Source organism: Rousettus aegyptiacus, unplaced genomic scaffold (assembly GCF_014176215.1).
Source record: "Rousettus aegyptiacus isolate mRouAeg1 unplaced genomic scaffold, mRouAeg1.p scaffold_m13_p_17, whole genome shotgun sequence".
NCBI classification, from domain to species: Eukaryota; Metazoa; Chordata; class Mammalia; order Chiroptera; family Pteropodidae; genus Rousettus; species Rousettus aegyptiacus.
This window is the reverse complement of record NW_023416292.1, coordinates 18463732-18490175: the sequence shown is the minus strand read 5'-3', so window position 1 is coordinate 18490175 and position 26444 is coordinate 18463732. Positions and strand designations below refer to the sequence as shown.

At 42.1% G+C, this 26444-nt stretch overlaps 1 protein-coding gene across 8 annotated transcripts in view; it reads left to right on the top strand.

Moving 5' to 3' along the window:
- Window positions 1-26444, top strand: part of RABGAP1L (RAB GTPase activating protein 1 like) — a 376617-nt gene that overhangs the window by 199030 nt on the left and 151143 nt on the right. For all 8 annotated transcript variants that reach the window (XM_036234594.1, XM_036234592.1, XM_036234593.1 and 5 more), the window contains one exon: window positions 17513-17626. In XM_036234594.1, coding sequence (XP_036090487.1) covers window positions 17513-17626 — 114 coding nt within the window. The remainder of the gene's footprint in view (window positions 1-17512; window positions 17627-26444) is intronic.

Sequence of the window (26444 nt, the reverse complement as noted above, 5' to 3'; positions counted from 1 at the left end):
TTGTCCTTCAGTTCGCTCTCTTCTTCCTGGCTCCCTTTTCTCCTCTTTTCCTTTTCAAAGGACCCAAAACAATAAGGTTTTTTTTGGGCTAAAAATATTATATCCTCCTGCAGTTATTGTAGGGAATATAGCCACTAATCTAATTAGAAAATATAGTTTCCTAGTGGCTATAAACTATTTTGAAGCCATTCTAAAACCAACCATTACAACCTGAGTTTAATTGGTTTAACACATAAAGAAAGCTGTTTCATAAGACTTTGAAACAGATTTATGCTAAATAGTCCTAAAATGAAAATGCTGTCGCATCAAATATTAATATTGTGCTAGCAGCAGGCAGCCCAAATGTTAATGGCTGGTATGTGTTTGAAGGCCTACTTAACTGTGGATTTTATTAGGACCATTTCTCAGAGCTGGAGTTATAAATGGGCTTATAAATGAGAAATTAGCTTTCCCTCTAGGGAGTATCAGGTTCTTTGAAATCTTAATTAACCAATCACATTGCACTATTCTTCTTTCAATTACCAACACTTGGTTAAATGTTGAAGAAAACATTTATCTAGTTGGTAACAGCTTAAATTGGAACACAATTTTTTTATATGTAGAAATATAATCATAGAATGAAAAATTAAACCGTAAAGCTAGGAAATTTATTCCTAAAGATCAGAAATAAATATAAGAGATGTAAAATGTTTCATCTCTATAATAATCATTACTTACAATATGACTTTTGAAGTACCACTTTATTTTCTTCCATATAAAGGGTCAAATGGAGGTAATGTGTAAAGAAGTTAAAACATTTTTGCGTGCATAACCAGGGAGTTCATTATTTATTGTACATAAAGAATGTTTACACCTGAGTCATAAAAAGCCAGATAACTCAGTTGACCAAAGGATTTGAATTAGATACTTCTCCAAAGAAGAGGCACAGATGGCCAACTAACACACACAAGGGCACCCAACATCATTAGTTGTCAGAGAAATGCAAATCGAAACCACAGTGAGACACCACTTCATTCCCATTACGTGGCTATAATCCAAGAGGCCGGCGTCGGCAAGCACGTGGAGAACTCGGAGCCCTCCCACACTGCTCGTGGGAACAGGAGGGCTGCAGCTGCTCGGGGACACCCCCTCGCAGGGCCTCAGACGGTCAGGGAATCGCCACATGACCAGCACTTCCACTCCCAGGACATGGCCAAGGCAAGGGAAATATGTTCACTAGAAACGTGTTTACAGATGTTCATGGCAGCATTATTCATGATAGCCCCAAAGCAGAAACAAGCCAGATGTCCACCGAGTGATGAATGGATAAACAACATGTGGTATATCCATACGATGGCATATTATTCAGCAGCGAAAAGGAATAAAATACTGGTACACAATTCAACATGATGAACCTCGAAAACGATATGCTAGTAAAAGAAACCAGTCATGGAAGACTGCATAATGTTTGATTACATTTATATGAAATATCCAGAGTGGGCCAATTAATAGAGACATTCAGCAGAGACTGCCCAGGGCCGGGGGCCGTAAGGGTGATGACTAAAGAGAATGAAGTTTATTTTTAGGTTATGAAAAAGTTTTCAACTTAGATTATGGTGACAATTGCACAACTCTGTGACTATGCTGAAAACCATTGACTTGTATATTTTAAAAGGTGAATTTTTTTGGTAAGTCAAGTATAGCCCAATAAGTCTATTTGAAAAAGAAAAAAAAACGTTCGTAATATTCTAGGGAGGGGGCGCTCAGGCACTGCATGCAAAGGCAGGAGAAACAGAAATGAAGAAATGCTGATGGGTTTCAGGGTCAGTAATGAGAAAGAACAGACAGGGCTTTTAATCGATGTTGACAGCAGTCAGAGGAGAGGGTGACGCACGTGTGAGGACAGCCAGATTCTGGCGCGGGGACTGACTGGAGGTGGTGCCGTTCACGGTAGGGCAGGGATACGCGAGGTAGACATATGGGCGGAATATTTTCTTAAATGTCCTTTAGGAAAAAGATGACGAGTTTGTTTTTTGTCATACTGAGCTCGAGGTACTTTCGGGGCAACCAGATCAGGATGCTCAGTGGGCAATTTAAAACATGGCTCTGAAGCCTGGAGGCATAATTCGAGAATCATTCAGAAATGGCTTAAAGTCGAGGCCTTGTATGTACAAAATCATGCCAGCTGAGTGTTGGTTAAGAAGAAGAAAGGGCCAAGAACAGGTTAGAATTTTACAGAGAAGAGTAGCTGGCCAAGGAGTCTGAGGAACTATAAAGTGAGGAGAGGAATATCAAGCAAGGACTATTTGGGAGCCCGTGAGGAAAGAGGTTCAAGAATGAAGGAATGGCTTATAAAATAGTTAAGTCCTGGGGTCGTAATATACAGCATAGTGACTGTACTTAATAATACCATGTTATATGTGGGCGTATCTTGTTGTATTGCACTTCTCTGTATTGTGCTTCGTGGATGTTGCATTTTTCACAAGTTAAAGGCAAAATGATTATGACTCACAGTATTGTGATACCTGCTTTATTGGGGGGTCTGGAACTGAACCCGCAGGATCTCCGAGGCATGTCTCTATTTGAGAGTTGCTAGGAGATAGATCTTAAAAGTTCTCATCACAAGGGAAAAAAAGAAGGAAGGAATGATTAGTTTCTCAAATGCTGTCTGCTTCACACCATAGGAGCACTGAAAAATATCCTTTGTGCTTGACAATGCAGAGGTCAGCGTGACCTTAGCGAGCACTCCAGTGGGGTGCTGAGGGCAGAATTTGCGAGACGTTTAAAGGAGGGTTGCTTTAAAGATGCATAGAGTTAGCTTTATAACAGACGAACTTGTTTTCTCTAAGTCTTTTTTGCATTAATACTAGAACTCTTTTCTTGAATCTGAGCATTTCCAATCCGTGGTGTTTCATTTTTTAAAAATTGTGCTTTAATCTAGGTTGGTTCTTTTTTTTTATATATAACCTAGAATAGTAATGCAAACTATAGCATCCGTATTATACACATTAGGATTCTCAAATTATGTAAATCTCCAATTCCATACACAAAAAGGAGTTATATTAAATTCCCCTTATAAAGTCAGGAAAATTCCTTTCATCAGAGCCTTCACTCATATTTTCCAAGTGCTTTTAAAAAGAAATCGCCATCGGAACAAATGCCGGCGTCTCACCCTGCGAAGGTTTTGCGCCATCTAACCAGCTATACTCTGTTCTGTAGTATAGCTGAGGTGGTTGGACTTCACACAGCCATATTGATCAAAGTTTGGTCAGTATATTCTTAGCCGTATCTATATTTTAGAGCTCATCTTTGACAAGTCTGTCTCATGGTTGCCCTAAAAATTCCTTTCCAGGGGAGTCAGGTACTCTCCTTTCTGCTTGTCTGCATCTCCAAGGCAATTCCAGGAATACTTGAAATTCTAGTTCCAAGGCAGTGGTCCTCAGACTTTTTGACCCTCCCCGTCTCCTCCTGCATCTATGTTTGCCTGTCAGAAGCAGAAATTTTCCGAATGATTCTGTGAGGTGCACTGCAGTATTTACTATTTCTTTCTTTTCTTTTGAATTCTGATTATGATCCTCTGTACTGAGTATTAGGCCATAATCCTTCAGTAGTGGAGATTCAAAGTTCCACGGAGAAGCTCCAAGGCTGTTCCCCGGTCTGCTCACCATGACTCCGTCTCAGAAGCTTGGGGGATGCTCTGGCTGCCTAGTCATGTCGGAGGCAGCAAGAGTCCCCAGCTGCAGGTGCTTGAGCTATTTCTCATGTGCTGCAGAAAGAAAGCAAAAGAATTCGAGGCGTAATGATATCCTCTGTGAATGCTGACGATGTATTGATGGGCATACGTAATCGCTAATCTTATAACGATTTCAAAAATTAGAATCGCCATCACTGTTTTGGCGGGAGAGTAGGGAGAAGGAGAAGAGCAAAACTTGGAGATGTTGAGTGACCTGTCCAAGACGACCCGGTTCGTGGGTGGCTCTGAAGTCCCCGGCGCTGTCACCACCATGTGCTCTCGGAAAAGGGCGCCCTGTTCTGAGGGGGGCTTCCTTACTGCCCTTCTCTCTTGTGTCTGAAGAAGATTGAAAGACCTGGAAAACAGCAAAAGCCCCAAATGGGATTTTGCTAATCTAGCCCGCGAGCATTCTCGCTGCTTAGAGAACTTGGGCACCGTCAGCATAATCAGGTCAGTATTCTCCCAGTACGGGATTAATTAAGATTTGCTTCCCATTGTGTTTGGCAGTCCCAGGAGCAAAAGTTATCTCTGAGCTTTGCAGTTTTCTGTGGAGTACTTTTAAGCCAAAGTCTATAGAAAATGTTTAAAACCGTACCTCAGCTTGAGCTTTTTGCTGGTATTTATCTGTTAGCCCAGGGTAGTAAGATAAATCCTCATTAACTATATCCCATTTGGAAGCATGGCTAAGAAATATTATTCTTGGTAATGGGTTTGACCACTTCATGAGGAAGCTCGGCATCTCAGGAGACTGGCGGGAGAGGCGGGAGCATGAGCGGGTTTCCTCTGTGATGTTTAGTCGTTGGGCCGGCACCTTCACAACTTACACAGTCGGAGGTCGGTTTTGAGAATTTCATTTCCATCCTTTTCTCCTCCTCCCGGGTTTTACTCTCCCACTCAAAAAGACGTTTTTTCTATCCCCTAGAAAGAGAAAAGTTCGTGACAAAGCGATCAAAGGTACAGCCTGTGGCCTCAGAGTTGAAATACAGATCTGCACCGCCCAGTACAGAAGCCGCTGACCTGGACGGCCAGGCACCTGAAATGTGGCAAATCAGAATTGACACGTGCCGCAGTGTAAAAAATTTCATACTGGATTTCAAAACTTAGTATGAAAAAGAGAATGTAAAATAGTTCGTTAATTTTTGATGTTGATTACTCGTTGAGGTGATAACGTTTCAGATTTATTGGGTTAAGTAAAATATATTATTAAAATTAACTTCCTCTACTTTTTAAAAACGTTTTTCAATGTGGCAGAAAATAGCATGCTCATTTTCATGAAGATTTTAAATTACGCGTGTGGCTTGCATTCGTGGCCTGCGTTATGTTTCTTTTGGACAGCGTTGATTCTAGAGCAATACCATAGCCACATCACCTGTAGTATAGCCTAGCTTGGGAATATGGCCCGTCATCTAATTTCAGGATCCCCGCCCCAAAGATGGCTACATTTGTCCTGTCTTGTCTTCTGATCCTGTCTCTCTTCCCGCTTTCACTCGAAAGGAGTGTTTGGTGATTTACTGGACAGGTGGGGCATGTCGAAGAAAATCACCCAAGTTTACCTAATTCGAGGTGAGAGCAGATGGGTTTGTCGACGGGACACCAGGCTGGTGGAAAGGCCGTGGATTAGCTGAGGGTATTCCATGAGGCAAGTTTAAGAAAATCCTGTGAATTTCAGATTTTTCCCATCGTGACTACTTCAGTGGTTTTGTTTTTGATCGAAATATCAAAATTTCCCAAGATGATTGGGCTTCTTTTTCAGTGCTCCTGGTTTGCCTGGTCCTAGTCTGTGTGGTTCATCCTCAGAGACCGCCGGCCCCTGGCGGTCCAGCCTTGGGACGGCGCGCTGGGAGTCCCTGAGTCTTGCGAGCTACGCTCCTGCCGTGGTTAGCCGGTCGCAGCCGAAAAGATAAGAGCTAATGAAAGTTGTGTCAGAGAAAGTGGACTATCTCGTGTGTGTTTGAATGAGAGAGACAGACAGACAGACAGAGACAGAGACACAGAGACTGCATGTGTGTTTGTGTATTAAAGAAGTTTCTGTTTAAATGGTTTTCAATTGAAAATTCGGTTTTAAAGAATACAGTATGAGAAGAAAAATAATTTTTTTTTCGATTAATTTGCAACGTAATCAAAGAAAGATTAACAATTTATTCAAAAGTGCACCATTATATATAGTGCCTGCCAGTTACTTAGTTGATGAAATTTCAGTAGAAATGTAAAAACCCTTCAGAAAACTAAGAATGCTGAAACGTAGTTTCATTTATTTACTAAAGTAAATTTATTTACATTAAATTTTTTAATTAACAATTTGTGTAAAATATGCAGCCCCAAAATGTTTATTTTACCTCAGTTGGTATTGATATAGAAATGTGGCTTGCCCCCAGGCCGTCACATCCACCGAGTCTTTCAAACTGTGTCCTGATAATTCTTCCTGTCTTGTAACGTAAACATCAGAGACAGACTGTCCTTTGGCGAGGCATAGCAAGGTACTAAAATTTCAGGTGTAGGTGTATGTCATTATGCTAAGATTGAAGTCACCTTCTTCTGTGACCAGAAAAGTTTCCAGGTGTTAATCAATTGATCTGTATTTGGGATTCGAAGGGAGGAGGAGACAGTGTTGACTAAGCAAACATTCTTAGCATCTTTGTCTTTTGTTTACTAGGAGGAATCTCTGTCCTCTGCCTTCTCGTCTCCGGGGACTTCGGACCAGTCTGCTGTATCTTAATTTGATCTTATTTTCCAGGTCATCAATTCAGTTTTTCTGTGCCTCACGGGCTTGGTATTCTCACTAATAATGATGTCCGTCCATTGTTACCTAGACGTCCTCATTTTCCTCTCAGTCTTTTATAGTTTAGAACAGATCTTTCTGATTCTATTCCTAGCAGTATCTGTGGCTTTTAACTAATATTTGCTCATTTTTATCAAGTAAATTTAACACAGCTTGCTTGAGGAGTCAAATGTGACTAGTTTATATCCAATATAGTACCTTTCAGACCAAAGTATTTAAAAACAACTTAAACAGGAACAGGATGATATAGGAAGAGTACTTAGGAATTGACTTTCCCAATACTGGGATATTAGTAATCTGGGGGTGCCAGATTTAGCAAATAAAAATACAAGACACTCACTTAGATTTGAATTTCAGATCAGCTTAGTTTTTTAATGTAACTATGTCCCATGCAGTGGTAGTAAATTCATGCTTTTTAACTGGGCACCCTGCATTTTATCTAGGAGCCCTAAAAGCTGGAGCAAAGCCTAGTGACTGTTCACTCTGTAGAATTATAAAGCCATAAGATACCTGAAGGCCACATCATAGTCAAGCATGTTGAATTGAATACACTTCCTTTACAGGGTGCTGATTCGTATAGTCCTGCGCTGCTTAAATCCTTCAGTAAATACCAAAAGCTGACAAGATTTCTTGTCCTTGTGAAATGTGCCCTCTTTGCCTTCCGTGGCATTCTCTCCCCCTCTCACTCGGTGCTGACATGTCCTCGATTCTCCCTATGGGCAGTGGTACAGTGGTGTCACAGTACCTGCTCTCACCTGAGAGCCAGGCCACTCTTCCTGTCTCCCTTGTGCCCTCTCATCTCCATCTCTCCCTGACGTTCAGGGGTTGCAGGTCCCCTTCTACCAGCAAAAGCAAAGGCGTCTTGGCTCATGCCTGGGGTCAGATCGCCGTATCTGTGTTGTTTAAAGCCTCTGAGCCGGCCACCATGCATTCCTTTCTTTTCCGTCGCTCTCAGATTTGCTCCATGTGTGACAGGTTCCCCGGTTTATGCCGCCACTGTTTTATTTCGGGGCTGCATCATTTACCATTATGATCTTGAACACAATGTCACAGCTGTAGTCAGCAGAAGTACCAGTAGGAGCATGCTATGTTCAGTGGCCACGTCGATAATTGCCTCACTACCCTAGCTTCATAAATAAAGCATTTCGGCCTAGGCTGGGTTAAAGGTTGGTTTAGCCAAAATATGTGCTTTCTGTTGATCACGATACATCTGTGTAAAGCCTTCTTCCACCTTTTTCTGCACATCAGGAATTTAGCGTTATGAATTAAGTTGCGATGACCTGGCTCAAAGTCACCTCTAAGTAATCAGAGTTTCGAACAGTGAGACCATCTTTCTCTTGTGGGTGAAAGTGTTGTGAACTCTGGCATTGGCCGTGGCGGGAGCCCCATCAGAGAACACTGTGCCTATGATGGTTCTGATAACCCCTCTCCCCACCGAGCCCACTCGTAGTGTTCCGCGGGCCAGACGTGAGCGCCAAGAAAGGAGAACCTCTGTGTGGCCCAGCGTGGCGCGTGGCCCACCCTGCACCCGAGCAGCGGCACAGACTCTGTGTACCCTGCCCTTCTGCCGCGGCTCACCTTTTTTTTTTCTTTCATGGAATCATTTATTCAACGAGCATCTGTTCAGCTCCTTCTGCCATGTGTGGGGCACTGATGTGTGCTGTTAGGCGCCATCTCTAGTCACCAGGAGCTTGGTGGAGGCGACGTTTGTCTTACCAAGTCAATATGTGATGAGTTTTATCTAAGTATATAGCACTTGGTATTATGAGACCATAAAGGAAGAAGGAATTCTTTTCACTTGGAATCATTAGGAAAGCACAGGGAAGTCTTCGGAGAGCTTTCATGAATGGACGGGAGTTCAAAGCGGAAGGCGTGGGAAGTGGGGGCATCCAAGATGGGGGAAAGTGTGCCAAAGCGCGGAAGCTTGGAAGAGGGACGCGGCGCTGCGGAGCGGGCTGTGACTCGGCCAGCACGGGTGAGGGTTTCCCTCTCCCGAGGCGGGTGCCGAGGCCGCGCTGCAGGTGGGTGGAACGTGCCGCGGGAGCAGAATCGCGCTTCAGGTGGGCCGGCCGCACGCGCCGCCGGGCGGATGGAAGGCGGGACCGCCGTCTCAGTGAGGGCTGGGAGGCCCTCCACGCACTCTCCGCGGAAAACGATGCTTTCCTGACCCGGCGATGGTGCCGGGAAAGGCCACCCAAACGGTGCTCGGTTTTACTAAAGAACAGCGTTAGCGGCTTTCGTACTGAGAATCGCTTGCCCATTATTTCACATCACCATGCAGCACGTGAACCGCTGTGTGTGTGTGTAACTTGGGCTCAACCACTTAAAGCTTTGGAAAAATAAGAGAGCTTCGTTTGTAGAACCAGTAAAAATGCAGTAAAAACGCAGCGCCAGCCCCCGCGGCCGAGTCAAGCCAGAGCAGCTTCCACAAGCGAGACATGAGTGGGGTCACTTTTACAGTTTGTTAATGTTTACAGCGGTTGTGTTTTCTTTCCCTTTATTAGAAATTCAGACTTTTAAAATCTTCTCTTAGCAACTTGGGCCCATTAAAAAAAAATTGTATAAAAATATGTATTCCTCACGGCATTTAAATCAGAGGCAGATATATATTATATCTATTTTATGTATATTATATCTACTATATATATATAAATATATATTTTATATATATTTTTATATAGATAGATAGATAGATAGATAGATAGATAGATAAAAGAGGAGGGGAGGTTTTCAGAAGCGAGAAAGACCACCACCATCGGCTGTCTCTATAATCTCCTCATGCCAGTGGTATAGAACCAAAATAACAGTTCAAAGATAGAAAAAAATCCGCTTTTCATGAGGCAGAATAGAAGATGTCAGTCTTCTCTTAATTTATAACTGCTAAAGCACCCGAATATCAAAGAAAGCGGAAGACCCATATGTGATGTGGCATGAAGACTGGTAAAGGACCCGAGCTTATTAAATACTATGCGGTCCAGGGAGGTCCAGTGAACAGGGAGGAATCTCCTGTGATTCTTGCCTAACGTTGATCTCTATCTACTACTTGAGCTGTGTAACTGAGAAAGAGTTAACATCTAAACTTTGAAGGATACTTCAGATATCTAAGACATCATATTTAATGTAATTTGCATCTAGCAGGGTTTTGAACACATTAATTATGTGATTCATCTCCTGTCACTTTTAAAGTAAAAAGACTGATATTAAAATAATGTGGCATTTGAATATATCTTTTATTGCTTTTCTTATAAAATGAAGTAAGACTCAGTGAGAAAACCCCAGCTTTCCTTAGTGATGATTTTTGGCAATTCTAATAGCAGTAGAATTTCTAATTTCTATTTAGGGTAGAGATTCATTTCATTTTTTTCTATAGTTTATATAATCTCTGTAATTATTTTCATGTGTCATCTTTGGTGTTAGGAATAAGGACATTTTGGTGTGCATTTTGTTGTGACATTTTGGTTTGGAAGTCTGTGAGTCCTTGTCATCGTCTTTGGTTTTGGTGCAAATTATTTCTTTTTGCTAATGCTCTTGACTAAAAGCAATTAGAAGGGAATATGAAACTCAGAGCAGAAATGATACAGTTGGGTCTGTCCATCACAGGGAGACATGCTCACCGTGCCTGCTCCCCTGCTTCCCATTTACCAAGCACCTATTAAAGTCTCAGGTACCAAAAAGAAATAAGAATCGATCATGGTTAATCAAGTAGGGATATTCAGACATGGGCGCCATTTAATTGAAATAACAGAGTGGAAGAGCAAAGACAGTTGATTAAGGGGGGAAGGGAGAAGAAGACTTCCGGAGTAATTCTTTGTGTGTCAGCCCAGAGATGGGAGCGGAAGTTCCCGCCATTGAGATTGAGAACGTGAAAGGCCACCTGATCACGTGGGAGATTCTGAACTGAGTTTTCCATGTGTTATGTTTTACATGTGGAATGGCAGCTCTATAGTTCCCAAATAACAATTTGTGGACTTTTGCTTGTGGCTGCATCGATGTTTGTTAATAATCAGATTTGCCTAGACGTACTCCAGGGATTTTGGTAGATTAAATCTAAGTGAGATCTGGGAATGTGGATTTTGCAGTAGCTTCTCAGATGGTTCTGGTCATCGATAAGGTTTGGTATCTACTTGAGTAAAGATCCAGGAGAGAGAAGACAGATGGCAGCTGAAGTCACGGGAGGGGATGTGATTTCCCAGGGAGAGCTGGGAAAGTGAGCAGAGAACAAGGCCACGGATATAACATTCTCACCTAAGGAGTAGGCAGAGGAGGAGTCCGCCGAGACCAAAAAGCAATGGATTGTGTCAGGAGCTGGGATATGTATTTACCTAGCTCTCGTAACACTTAGAATAGTAATCTCATTTCTGAATCCATAAAGACAAAAAAAAAAGATGTAGGGCAAAAATCTTTAGGTTTCTACACATGATTTTTTTTTCTAAAAAGGATTAATCAAGATTCAAATGTACCTTCTGCAAGAAGATTACTTCCAGAGAAATCCGTTGGAGAAACAGAAATTAACCCTCTTGAACAGAGAAAAATGAACAGTGTATCAGAAAAGAAAGTTGTAATATTAAACAGAATTTGTAAAAAAAAAAAAAAATTGCCCCATCATACACTTACTCGATGGAATTCGAATATTTAATTTATCCAAATGACCTTTGTTGTTGAGGACCAGCGCTCTGCCAGTCTCTCAGGAAGAAAGCCCGCTGCGCTCAGTCCTTCCCGTTTCTTTCATTATTCGCGTTGAGAGGACGAGAGCGTCTTCTACTCCTGGGTGCGTGAGAACTGCTGATGTTAAAGGAGGAACAAAATGACGGTCATATAACCTGACTGGATAGAGAAGTTAATTGCTTGTTTTAAAAAAACCTACATTCACATATAAAGTAACTTTGTTGATCTTAGAGGTTTTTAAATGTACACATTATTGACATTTATTTAGGGAAAATTATTGTTCATTGGCTCTCCTTTGATATTGAACATGTTTTCCTCTTTGCCAGTATTGCTCCTTCTCTAAATATTTGAACTCTCACTATCTTTTTTACTTGTTTTATGTTTTTTCATAGTACTTTTTACTAACCAATATTATACACTTGTTTTTTATGTCTTTTCCCTTACTACTAGAATATAAGCTCCGTAAGGTTGGGGGCATTGTCTTATTAACGGTTATATCTTTTGTACCTAAAATAGTATCTGATTCGTAGTAGGTACTCAGAAGAGTATATCTTGAATATTTGAACAAATTTGTACTATGCAGCAAATAGAAAGCTTAATTTATTTTACATCATTCACTTCAAGAAGGTATAATTGAGCTCAAAGAGTTTCAAAGAGAAATATCTAACGTGGTTGAAGGAGGGTAGAATGTTTTCTAAATTATTAAAAATATTTATTCGACCTCTAAAAACAACAACGAGGTATATACATAGTCAAAGTGAATAAAATTATAAAATGTAATGAGTAGATGAAAATAGGCATGCTTCTCAAATGCTGGTTATCAGAGACATTCTTTAAAGTTTTATGTAAAATGAAAGAATTTTTTTTTTTTTACACAATGGGTAGTAAATATGGAGCTCTTAATTTTTAAAATTTATTTCAAAAGGGCTTAAAGGGCTGTTTTGGTAACAAAAATCATAATCGTTTTTATAAAGCAAGGTTGGAAGACATCTGATTTTGGAAAATAACAACATGGAGTGCAGTTATTGTGCATTTTAACAGGAAATGCAGCATTTATCATTGTCAGTTGACGTGAGTTTCCAAGACTGTCAGGTGTCTCAGTAGAACTTTTATTTGGGGACAATGAGTGGTCAGCAGCTCTGGGAATGAGGACATGTCCAAATATGACCATAGATGCACTTGGTAGGTGTGTTTGGAGCCTAAAAGTAAGCCCAGGTATTCATCACAGGCAGCCGTCTTAGCTCTGACCTGGATTCCTTAGGCTCTCGGGGAAATCGAGGCTAGCCTGCCATGCTGCCAGTCCCAAAGGGATCCTGTATTCCGTTCAGATAGTTCCCATTCCAGTCCCAGCACTTCCTTCGGGATCCAGGTACCTGTCATGGATGTCTACTGATCTCATAAATACACAGCCTCCTCCCCCCTCTCTTTCCCTTAGGTCTTCCTGTTGCTGCTCTCTGAAGAGATTTCTTTCCAGGTGAAGCCAGAAAGTGGCTTACGTGTTTAACCTTCATGTCAGGCTTTGATTCTGAGACATGGGCAGCGTGCGTGCAATGCCCACGAAGCAGCTCGCTCACAATGCGATTTCGTTGACCTTTCTTTCTTTGCTTCCATGTTACCCCGCTTATGCTAAGACTGTCCCCCTAGTCAAGGAAGGGAGACTGGCCATGATCCAACCTTTTCGTGTTACGGTTTCCAGCTCATGATTTTAGTAGCACGTTTGAAACTAGAATGCACTTTCATATTTCCTCCTTTCATCTCTGCCTCTTTGGATTTTTGGCAAACATCAAGGCAAATAAATCAGACCCACCACTGCAAACCCATCTGCTGTCAGGGGCACGCGAGCAGCCGGTGTGTGATGTTTTACCGCAGACCTGGCTCCCACATAGAACTGAAGGAGGGTCCCTGGGGAGTGAGACTGGAAGGCACGTTCTAAGGTCAAACTTTTTCCAAGCTCTGAATCATTTATCTGCCGACTGACTGGCGAGGCCTGGTCTGCCCTGGCATTTTAATGACACTCACAAATTGGCACGGACTTATAAAAGTTGAAGTGACTTTATAGTGGATGAAAAGTGAAAATGTAGTTCTTTGGATTTGACAAGGGGTTAATAAAAAAAGATGCTGTCGTAGCTGTAAAAACGTAGCAAATCAAGGTACAGTCCAGGCGTTCATTTCTCAGGACATCACTCTTGCACCTTGTCTGATGCTAAGGTCACCTGTGAAACCGGTCCTCCCCGCTAAAATACCTTTGCAGTGTTGACAGTGCAGAAATGAAGAATAATAATAGGCCGTGGTCATCCGCGCCTCTCTTCCTAATACTTATTGACACGTGAATGCCGTATTCATTTCTTGCTCACAACAAGTGAGTGATGATTCTCTCCAACTGGGAACTCAGAGCACGTCAAACTGTCAGGGTGTACGTATTATACTGGAGGAACTGCTCATGTAGTGTTCTTGAGAGAAGCTTTAAATGGAATCCACTTAATATGACCAAAAGATAATCGAGCTATCTGGCATACCTCTCAGGGTCGGTTTTGGACTCATCTTCAGCAAGCTGAGTTATGTTCGTGGATTTTATCACACTAGAGACTGATGTCTTTTTGGAAGATTTTTAGTCTTATGACTTAGCGGTTTGGAAATTAAAGAAAATCCTTGAAAGGTAAACTAAATAGAAATATGTTACTATGTGGAGTTAGTGTCAGGGGTACGGGTTGGGGGGAATACAACTTAACTTTTAAGACTGTCTCCCGAACCTCTCACTGCTACTCCATTTCCGCTCTCAGTGAGCTTTGGCGTGTGGCCCCTCGTGACTCCTCCTTAGGCAGAAAGAAGATGATCTCGAGGACTTTGCCTACCGGTTACATTCGTGGTGGTGGCGGTCCAGAAGGGACGCATGCGACAGTGACAGTGGCGTTTGTCCTCAGCCCTGATCCTCTGAAGCTGAACGCTAAAGTGGTGTGGCAGTGGCAGCCGCTCTGACAGATCCAGCTCCCACCCCCCGCCGCCCTTCCTGCCCTCCGCCGGCGTCTGTGCGGGCATCTTTATTGCAGGGCCAGAGTGTGTACCAGTTGATAAAAACATCACGTTATCCAAATAATTGTTCCCTTTTGCTTTTATTCGTAAATTAATAGGAATAAGGAAAACTTAGGACACGTAAGGTACGTGATAAAAATTTTAGAACGGGCATATATGCGTTAACACGTCATCATACTGAAAAGTCTAAGGGAATTGGTTTCGTAATCACAGTGTTAGCAATGTCCAAAGAAAAACTGTTGTTTACTTTATTATTTAGAGTGTTCAAATACAGAAGGATGTCTAAAATGTTTGTTCACCAAAATATTTAAACAGTTAAGTGTGATTCTTAAGGAAAAGGGGGAATAATAATTATTATTATTATTTCTTTGGCGAGTACTCATTTTATACTAGGCAGTGTTCTAAATGACGTGAAGTTGGTATCATACCACGCGAGACACACGTGCTGGGAAGTAAATGTTGAGTCACATTGTGAGTCTCCGGATGTGGGTGAAGCAGCTGCCCGTGAGGAGGGGCTGTCCCCTTCTCGCTCTGACAGTGGTTGGCAGAGGCTCCTTAAGTGGACCCGCCAAGAAAATAACTTCATGTCAGTTTCCATTGTGCTGTAAAATGTTTTTAGCCATAGTAAAAAAAAAGGGGGGGGGAGTTTCATATGAAACCTTTTAACTCCAGATTCTCATATGGTGAATTATTTGACCTCTTTTTTTTGTCCTTCTTCTCTGTTCATTTTATTTCGTGTAAAAATCGACAACTATAATTGGAATGAGTCTAAGGAGAAAGGCATTAATATTGAAAAGAACTATCGTTTTCTTCTGCTTTCGCTGTGTGTTAGGTCTGGCAACTCTTTGACTCTGAAATGTGTTGAATGGTTGATGAGTGAATTTGTGGGGTGAGGTGGAGATTCCTGACATGTGTACCATCTGCACTTGTGACAGTGTGGGTCGTTGGGAGGTGGTTACCTGTAGTCTTCCCTTCAAAACCACGATTGTTTTTTCTAGTCTGGCGCAGTTTCATTCCTATTAGTCTATTTGTAAGAGTCTAGTGCACTCCTTGACCTTCACTTGTAAAGGGATCAATGGACAATGTAGCAAAATAGCTTATTTAGTCTGTAAAGTGAAGTCCCAGAAATTATCCCCTTAGCCAACTGAGATCAGTATGTAAGAAGAAAACTCTAGAAACACACATGCGTAGAAACCATTTAAAAGTATTTCTAAGAAGAGAAAGATTATTAAGCAAGGAACATTTTATGATTTTTATTTTCATTAGATTTTTGCCTTATTTAGGAAAAAAAAACAAACAAGGAAGATTAAAATATGCATAGAAAAATTACTCAGGATCATGCAGAGTTACTTTCTAGAAATGTTTGGTCCCTGTTCCTTTCTCTGACTATTGGTGGCACTTAAACACAGCATGATGCCAAATAAGTGGGCAGTTTCTGGGGAAGATGGTCTAGCGATTCCTCTCCCTTAACATCTTGAAAAGTGCAAAAAGAGGTAACCCGCGAACCACCCGGCACACAATTGCCCCTGAGGTAGCTCGGTGGTGGCAGTAGTGATGCTTTCACTGGTCATCTTTTCGGATGGTTTGCAAGTGGAAACTACTACTGCGTGGAGAGCGAAGCCTTCTCAGAGAAAATTGGCCAGTGAAAATTGTTTTTGATCAGGTAACGGATTCCTCTCACACTCCATACCAGGCCAGACAAAACCCGCGTTTCACAGTGTATCTCTTTGTACTTTGCCTTTATATTTACCTTGTGCTGTGCCCCCACTTCACCCCAAAATATCCTTTATCATTAGAAACTGCTTTTACCTTGTTAAACGTGAACGTGCTACGTCTTTTTACTTAGGTTATGATAATGTTTTAAAGTTTCATTTGTATTCGGCTCTCGCATTCCATTCCTGCCATCAGAATGTTCTCTGGACTGATTTATTTGCAATAGGTTTGGTGTTTGTTAGCAAGTGGGGAGCTTTCAGTCTGCGTCCTTTCTCTACATGATATAAGGTCTGATTACCACCCAGCATGACCTAACAGCCGAAAGGGAAAAAGGCAGCAAGAGAAGGCTTAACCCGGAGCTCAGCAGCTCCCTTCTGCTTACACACGCCTCGGCTAGAGAGAGAAAGGGAAATCGCATTCGCGAAAGTAACTCATGCAGTAAACATTTTTTCCTTTCTTGATTTTAACCGAAGGAGGGGATTCGTTCAACTCTTTACTGAAGTAAGACATTGAACAATACTTTTATTTATTTTACAATACTGGTCATCAGTGCTTCCTTAAATTGTGCAAAATAGTTTCATCATCGGGGTTGCTAGAAGTCCCGTCCTGTTTCTGGACATTTAAACAGATAAAACAAACAACCTCTACAGGGATAAAATAAAATCAAGTGATTGATAAATCATTTTTGTAAGATTTACAGTTTTACTCAATTTTGAGCTTTTGGATCCTGACTATATCTGAACAAATTCTCTAGATTTATCTTTAAAGCATATGTCATTGTAATATAGCTGTTTGGGGCTTTTTATTTTCTGGAGTGAGTGAGTTGAGTAATTAACCTATTAATTGGGGGGAAAGAGTGCCAATATTTCTTGCTTTTTAAATTACTGTGGTCTGAGTTTTCAGCTATCAGATTGTCAAAAAGTACAAAGTCGGTAATAGGGAAGGCTGTAGAGAAACACATACTCTTACCATCGTTTGGAGTGTGTATCATGCCGCAGCTCTGAAGGCAGAGTCCCTTTATCAAAAATGGAAATGCATGTGCCCTTGGCCTAGCAAATCCAGCTCTAGGCTCCTGCCCTGGGACAGGTATGGATACAGATGTTCCTAGTGATTTATTTGTACTATAAATAGAAAAATCTAAAAAATCATTATTAGGAGAATATCAAATAAATTATGATAGCTCCATATCCAGATGTGCCTCATTCTTTTTAATAGCTGCTCTTAAGGAGAATGAAATACATTTGCATGTATCATTAAGGAATATTCTATAAGTTTTCCTAATGCATGAATTGAGCTGGTAGTTTGCTTCTGTTTGTGCTTCAAGAAGCAAAGGATGGAGGGGTGTGTATACGAACCGCCTTTCTCCTCTCCCCAAACGTGAACAAACATACATTCACGTATCTACAGACGGACAAGTGGACGAAAGGGTACAAAGGAAACTGTTCACGAGCGTTTGTCTCTGGCGAATGGGATTGTGGGTCTGGGACGGAAGGCATGGGGTGGGGGAGAGTACTTTTTATGTGCTGTGCGAATTTTTTTTTTTTTTACTATATTTGTATGTATATGTATATATAGTTTTCCTAATTAAAAAGAAATTTTTTTTTCTCGCGTAGGACTCGGCGCAGGAGAGTGTCATCACACGGGACATCCACCGCACGTTTCCTGCGCACGAGCACTTCAAGGACACGGGGGGCGACGGCCAGGAGTCGCTCTACAAGATCTGCAAGGTAGCCTCCGCCCCGCGTTTCCGGTTTATTTTACGGGGCTGTAGTTTGGAAACCCCTCGTCAAGACTTTTAGGGTTTTTTTTTTTTTCTTTCCTGCCTTCGTTTCTTATGTGCACTGTGCCGCGTCCTTGGCTTTCCACCTGACACTAACGGATCCGCAGTCCTCGGTCCCAGCGGTGACTTGGGCTGCGTGTTCCGTGCCTCCTTGTGAGGGAGAAGGCACCGTGCGGCCTCTGTTCGGCTCGGCTGCTGACAGGCCAGGTCCTCGCAGGCCGCCGCCGTCAGGCTCAGAGGTCCTGATGGCTCTGCCCCTCTGACAATGTGGCATTTGACAACAGACAAGAGTAGGAAGCAGTGTGGCGTCTGATTTTCAACGCTGGCACGTTCTCTGCTATTGTTGCTATATTCTGAGTTATGTCACATCCTACAGCTTTGTGTGGTTTTATGTCGCGTTTTGAAATCTTTCTTCTCCCTCATTATTAGTAGACCTGGAAGAAAATGGTTTCCTGATCTTCACTGATTATGCTCTGTTAGTGGAGAATAGTCATCAGATTGTTAATTTCTCTAGGCTATATCAGAAATGCAGAATGACTTTTGAAATATTTATGTATGGTTAACTCATATTGTCAATGCTAATTGAGGTCAAAGACTCAAAATTACCAAGTCCATTCAACAAAGTTGTGCCTTTATCCTCAAACTTAAGTCGCCCTACACAGTGTGGTGGGCGTGGTCAGCATCGTCCTTACCTTCCGCTCCAGGAGATTGTTAAGGGACAGTGAACGACACAAAGTGCCCGTTATGACTTGGGGAGAAAGCAGACACCGTGGCTAATTTGTAAGTTAAGTGATTCCCTTCCTGAATAATCAAACCGACCCTTTTGCGTAGCAAAGATTAGCCAGTAGGTAGACAGAAGCTGACTCCCTTTTCTGTGTCATTTTATACGGACTGGCTTGTTTTCAAACGGCACTTAGAAAGGCCCATATCTACATGCAGGATCGACCGCACAGGGCCGACGCGGCGGGCTCAGCCTCCGTTAAAGTCCTCGCGCGTTTGTGGTTTGGCCCTCTGCCCACTCCTGTCCTGTATTTCCTTTTTCTTGACGTAGCCATTTTGAAGAAATATAAATTTAAACGCTGATCAGAAATCTGTTTTTCTATGGATAAATCACTCAGAGCTAGAAATGCATAAAAAACTGAAAATCTGAGAGTGTACTGATTTCTGGAAATTGCCTCATTTTAAAAATGCCAAAAACCATAAAACACCATAAAAACGTATAAAATATTCATTATATGCTTGTAAAAGGAAAAAGTGGTAATGAAAAAAGTTTTTACCTGTTTTGAAATTCTGCAGGCTGATTAGCTTCTGGCTTGCATAAGGAACATAACAAAATTTATATTGTTTCTAAGTTTATTTAGACGGGGCTGGCTTATGCTATACAGAGCAAGATTTTTCCGCTAGCGTCAAGTCTATTTTTAGCCAATTAGTGACTTTCCCCTCATTTTTTCTCTGATTGATGCTAGATACTTTTTACACATAACTAGACAGATGGTTCTATGTGCTCGCAGCCTCCGACTTACGGTTTTGCTCTGTTGTAGTAAAAACAGTATTTGCCTCATTATATAATATTTAGAGGGGAAATAGCTGAAATGTTAGTAAACACAAAGATACAAGTTAAACAGTTGGTCCATTTAAGTAGCCGATATTTCTTGCTTTGTTTGATATTGCAGGTTAATGATCCAAATCTTGAATTCATTAGAGAGTATTCATCAGTAATTTACAGCTTGTATCGCCATTTTAGATTATCAATATATATTTTGCAGAACAATTAGACAGTTTTAAAGCTCTTTCCGAGTAAAGAATAATTTAAAAACATAGCTCTAAGATATCTTCTAATTGCTGAGTAAAGGGCACTAAATTTTATGAAAATGCAGAAAACAAAAGAATCATATTAAAACCATTCCAGAATTTAAGATAGTAAATGAAAGTCGCTAAGGCCGTAATATTGTACTAAAATATAAATTGCCTAAATGTAATTTTGCAAGCGTCTGTGACGATGGGGGCGAGCAGGGATGACTACATCAGAAAATGCCGGCGAGGCCAGTCTCTGCTGGGTTCCGTTTGTAGCGGGCACTGTCCCCACCCGGTGACCTGCCGTCAGTTAGTGGCGGGCGCTCACGCAGGGAGCAGAGCCCGGCGGCACAGCGTGCTCACGAGGAACTTAGAACCGAATGTTCTCGTGCCTGTGCATCCACTTCTACGCTTTTCGTAGTCATTTTGACCATGGTCTTTTATCTTATGACCGTTCCCCATCCCTGAAAGCGACTGTGCGTGACTTTAAGGCCACCGAGTATGCTCTTCCTGTTCTGTTACTTTAATTTCTAGAATGATAGCCAACATCATACCTCACGTACTCAGCAGTACACCTTTGAGCTTCCTTTCTGGATACATTGCACCACGCTGAATATCAGCTACTTTGTTATGTAATATGTAAATAGGCAGTTTAGCCTTGTTTTTTTTTTTTTTTTCCTTAATCTTTTTCTTATGTTACTGCACTGGCAGTAACAGTAGTGACGGTAGAGACACGCTTGTCATAAAGGAAATGCACGTAATGGTTTGCCACGAAGAAGGGGACGTCACGGTCCCATCAGCAACATACTCACAGACCTGGTTTCTGAGTCCAGTGCCTTCCGCATGTTGTAATAATTCCAAATTTACAGAGTACTTTCACGTTTATTACTTCCTTTATTTCTGCCAACTCATCGGTGGAGCCTGTACTAGAAATACAACACGCCGTGCTCTTAAATGGAGACAGAAATTAAGAGAATTTCAATTACAACAAGTGTTGAAATGAACTCCGGTTTCAAGGATTCAAGAGTCCGACTTTGTAGTTGAGGTTTTCTGTGGCTCCAGTGAAATGAGAAACGATTCGAACTGTCAGGGTGGAGGGAAGCCTGCTGGACCCTCGCTGTCACGTTTTAATGGCCCTGTCAATTTCAGCCTTGCTCTTATTGTCATTTTCAAAGTAGGAGGAAATTGAACTGGTTCAAAGATTCTTCTGTTGTCATAAATTTATGTGTAGAAGTTGAACTGAAAGTAAAATAGTAGAATTCAGAGGATTCTAAAAATGTAAAGGTTTTGGCTGCCCTCCCTCCCTCCCTTCCTCCCATCTTTCAACAACCGTTTTAAAATAGTGTCCTTGAAAGGAGGAAAAATATGCTACCACGCCAGGTATCGTTAGCACTTTTTTCATTTACATGTGACATGAAACCTGTTTGAGTTGGGAGACGGGCTGGCACAGTGTAAAGGACTGAACATCAGATCCGGTTCTGGTCTTGCTCCCGCCCCTGAGCAGATCTCAGACTTCGATAAAAATCACTTTTTGCATTTCCTCCTCAGTAAGAATGTGGGCTCTGATAAGATTATTCCAAATCCAATTGGATTCTAAGTGTTTTAAACATTTTCCTAAACTATAACAGATGAGTGCAGATTTTAGCAATGAATTCCTCTGTCGGGTGTTTGCCGGCTGCCCAGGCCAGAGCTCTAATGGGTGTCATTTGACTTCGAAGACGTTACCTGGCTTTCTGTTGTGTTTGGGCGTGTGTTTCGGGCACACTTGAAACGGAGTGCATTCAGTGACTTTTAGATAAGCCCTTGTGATGAGAACTCCTGGGATCTGTCCTCTTAACACCTGTCCTACGTGTTGTGCAGCGGCGTCAGAGCCATCGTGTGGTACCCTGCTTCCCCAGTACTCACTCACAGCGGTTCTTCTGTACCTTCTGACTCAGGTTTGATTTTTTTTTTTTTTTTTGCTTAGACAGTGAGGCCTTTCCAAGATCTCAACTCAAAGCCAGAGGCATTTATGGGAGTTCTTCCTCTTCCTCTCTGGTGGCCCCACCCTTCCCTTTTTATAACCCTGACTCAGACCACTGAAATCTCTGCTTAGTTATTCTTAGTATCCTTTTTCCAAAATTTCCCCTTCCGTGAGATACCATTTCGTTTCCATGAGGAAATATGAGCGATCTCACTTTACTGTGTTCCCCTCAGTAGTCTTGTTGGTTAACAGCTTCATATTTTCGGGGGCAGAGGGGCATTTTCACTGATCCTCTCATTTGCAGTGGACAGAGAGGGTGCCTCATTAGACACCGATCCATCAGTCTCGCAGAGGAAGAGTTGTATGTAGCGGCATTCCCCATTTGAAGTCACTCATTTCACATTTTCCATTTTAGAAGAATTGCCTAATTCTACTTCATTGCCAAGGACAATGTTTATAGCCATTTAAAACAGCAAATGCATGCTCACACATGTACATACACATAAAGAAATCTTAGCAACCTAAAGTTGAAAAACTTCATCGTGTGCGTACGTGTGCGTGTGCGCGTGTGCATGTGTGTGTGTGTGCACGCATGCTTAGCTTTTGCTTACAATATTTCAAAAACATTTCTTAGATTCATTAGTATCACTCAAGTCATCCTCAAGGGATTATTTTTGCGTTTTAATTTTTCGGTCCCCTTTAATATACATATTAATAGGATAGACTTTCTGAGTCAGAGCTTCACCAAGAAGATATGATGTTATTTTAAACATGGATTTTTCTTCTGAAACTGTATCAGTGAAAAGGTCAGGTTTGTGAGGCTGGAGTCCTGGAAAGAAAATGAGTGAATTGTAACGCTTTTGAGAGTGTCTGAGGAGATTTTTAAAATTTCTTTATGTGCTTGCTCCTGTAAGAGCTTTTCTTGAAATAGCTTTGTAGTTTCTGTGGCGCTCGGAGTCTTTCAACTGAAAGGCTAATTGAAGCCATCACACCATCACTGGAATAAAGAAGAGAAAGGGTGGGATCGTGAGGAAGATAAAAATGTATAAAATCAGAATACAGGGGTTAGTGTTAATCCTCAGGGTTAGGTGATAGTCATTCTTTTCAGAAAGCGACATTACTCTTTGAGGAAGAGAAGAGAAGGAAGATCACTTTTTAAAATGGAAAGAAAAGGAAAAAAAATAAAGCTAACCGGCATAACACAAGGAAGCTTCAAGTCTACTCATGGCGCCTCCTAAACTGATGATTTTTCGCAGCATAGAGATCTATTTCTATACTAGATTCAGCTGCCTTAAATATCCTAAACAATAAACTCAGTTATTCCTGAGTGGATTAGTCACTGGCATTATGGGGACTTACTTCCTGTTTACTAATCGTTGTGCAGTTGGCAATATCTCTAACTCTGAAGCCTCCTCCTTAGCCAGACCTCTTCCTGCATCTTTTCCAGGCCTGGAAGGGTGTGAGTCTGAGTCGCGTTCCTCCTCCTTCCCATCTGGCCCCAGGTCTTAGTTGCCCACTTCACTTGGGAAGCTCATCCTACCCGCTTCTACCCACAGTGATTTACAGATTAAAAATTCTCCGTAAAATTTAGAGAATCGTTATGGATTTTGAGCATCGATTAGTTCCATTTCAGCCTTTTCTGCAGTACGTTCACCTTTGAGGGAAGAGGCTATCCCTGACGTTTTTCTAGTTACACGGCATCGTGAACTTGATGCTGTTGACTCGATGAAACCGTGTCAGGCCAGGTTCTCTATGAAGCTGCCGCCAAGAAGGGATTGAATGCGTCAGAAACGCATGAGGGGAAACGCCTGTAACGGGGAGGACGCCTGGAGAGCCACGGCCCCGGTGCTGGTCCGGCCCCCAGGGAGGAAGAGCTGAGGCAGGAGGGCCGGCCGCACGGGAGAGTCTTGGACCACAGTGCGCTCCCAGGGGGGTTCGCGAGGCCAGAGCTGCCTGTGAGGGGCCGCGTGTCCCGCAGCTGGCCCGCCGCAGTGGCCTTGCTATGCTCAGGCGTTGGCCGGCCGGCAGCGGCCGCGGGGAGCGAGCGTGGCCTTGGTCCCAGCGCAGGGGCGGACTTCACAGCGCAGCAGCTGGGACCCGTGGGCACTTGATCCCCGCGATGGGCGGCCTGAGAGGTGCGTTTTCATGGTCGGCGCAGTGGTGTTTCAGATGAACTTTGGACGTATGTAAACTCTGAAAGAGCTCTCTGTTTTTACCACTTTGTTCTCCTGTAAAGTAATTTTATTCATAAGAATCATTCGGGTTAAGTAAGCGCCTTAAGAGCAGGGCTGCTACTTTATTCTATAGAATTCTTTCATGATCCTTTATATATCATTTCTTTAAAATCAAAAGTGGAAGAATGTGTAATAAACGCTGAGTAATTTCCCATAATCACATAAGAGTTTACTTGCAGTAGAGACATTAAAAAAAAACTTTTTTTAAAGAATATGGTAGTCTAGTTATTTTACATTTCCTTTTCTTAAAAAAAACCCTGAACATATCCGTTCAGTTTAAAAATGTTGCCAGGGGCCTTTATTTATTTATTTCTTGAAGCATTATATAAAAAGAAATTTACATCTAGGAATTTTGCCAGCTGTGTTAGATAAGAAAATTGCTTTGTGAGCGAATATTTGTGAGTACATCCAGCCTTCTATGTTCATTGTTGCTAGTGTTTAGATTATTTTAGATTATTTCATGTCGCTGGGTCTATTTTTAGAGCTTATGGTGATACTTTCCTTTTTACCAGCATATAGGACAAACTTAATAACCCTTTTAAACCCCAATTTTTTATTATTAGATTCAACATGATTCTGTCAAATTTACTTATATATGTATTTTTCCATATTTCCATATATATTTTTTAACAATCTCAAACCTTTAGGAGAGTCGCAAGTACAGAATTTGTTTTCCTCTACTATTTGAGAGTGATTTGCCAGCATAATGCCACGTCACCCCCAAATACTTCAGGGTGTTTTCTGACAGGCGAGAATATTCTCCTACACAGCCGGGAAAGAACATCCCAGTGAGGGGCGTAACGATGGTGGATCGCTGCTCCCTAAGCTTTGGACTTCGCCCAGGCCTTGCCGGTTGTCCCAAGAATGTCCTCCGTAGAGGAAGGATCTAGTTAAGATTCACACCTGCCATTCAGCTCTCCTTCATTTCCTTCCGTCGGAAACAGTTTCTCTCTCCTCCGCCTCCTCTTTCTTCACCTTGGAACTTTTGAAGATTCCAGGCCAGTCGTTTTTCAGACCGGTCTTCAGTTTCAGTTTGCCTGATGTTTTCTCGAGGTTAGATTCAGGCTGTACGTCTTTGGCAGGGAAAACACAGAGGAGGTGCTCTGTCTTCATTTCTTCCTCTCAGGCAGCACACTGTTACGGTTTTTATGTTATTGATGATGATCATGTTGCTCACGTAAACAAGATATTGTTTACCGGCCTTCTCCACTATGAAGTTACTCTCCTTCTCTTCGTAATTAATAGGTATTTTATTTGAGAGCCTTTGTAACCAAATATCTCATCAGACTTTCCATTTATTTATTATCATATTCAAAGGGACTCGTGAATTTTTCCTCGGTGGATCATGTTCTCTTACGGTCGTTGTTTGTTCCGGCACTCACACTGTCTCCGGTCGGACAGCGCGAGACCTTCGGGCTGGCGTCTGTGTCCTCCTGACTCTCTCTGTCCTTCTCCAAGCTCTGCCTTGCATTCTGGCTCGTCTCTCGGGCCCAGCTCTAGAATTAGCCATCCCTTCAAGGAGCCCTGTTTTCTTAGTCAGAAATGGTCTGAAACTAGTACCCGTATGCCTGGTGCGTTCAGTGCCTTTTGGGGTGCCATTGCTCCCAAGTTACCTCAGTGGACAGAACTAATGAATGTATGTTCAGGTGAATATATGTATAGACGTCCATGCGTGTGTGTGCGCACATGAACATATTTGCATCCATATTTCTTTATTGAGATATAATTCAGGTATCATAAAATTCACCCCTTCAAATGAGTGTACAACTTAGTGGCTTTTAGCATCTTCATGAGGTTGTGCAGCCGTCACCACTGTTTAGTTTTAGGACATTAACGTCACTCCAGAAGGAAGCCCTGTGTCCACTGGAAGTTATTCCCTGTCATCCCTGCCCTCCGCCTTTGTCAGTCATTAATCCTCTTTCTGGTTGTGGATTTGCCAGGTTTCGTTGCTGTTTGTGGTAGTAGTTTATTTGGTTGGTGACTTTTGCAAACAAATTCTGTAAAGTCCTTATTCTTTGCCATGTGTGGCTACTGTAGTCTCTGGTGGTCAGCTACTGACTGGACAAGATTTCCTAAATGCCTGGAACCAGTACGTTTCCCAGTCATTGCCAAGAGGTTCCGTGTGTGCGTTTCGGGGTGCCTTCATCCCTCAGCCTGTTGACAGCTCTGTCTTGCCTCCATTTCCTGCTTGTGCAGAGCCCCGAGGTCAGACAGAAGTGAGAGCTTAGAGCCTTTCAGGCCTTCCCTGTGCATGCCCGAAGCTTTGGGTCCGTACAGCTTCATACATGGTCATGGACCCCTAGCTTTTCAAAAATATGTTGGAATCTTTCGAAGCCCTTTAGGACATCTCAGTCCCCAGCTCTTCTTTTTAAGCCTTTTGAGTAGTCTGTTGTCTGCTCAAACATTTTTATCCACCACCTCCGGCAGATTACAAAATTAAATAGTTGCCTGTAATTGTTTTTGACAAACGCCCCTGGGGAAAAGTCTTTTCACGTTGTTTGAGCCTTGCAGGTGGAGTTCTCTCCTGCCTTCTCGGTTAGTCCGTGGCCCGTCCTTCAGGATCAATCCTCGTTTTGATTTTTTCAACCATATATTTATTACTTTGACTCGTTAGAGAACTTTATATAAGTGGAACCCTGGTATAGAATAATTTTTGTGTAAGATGTAGTTTACACAGCATCATATTTCTAAGATTCTTCCATGGTATGGGTCTAATGATTCATTGCTTTTCGTTGCTGAGGAATGTTGTATTGTGTGAACACACCACAGTTTGT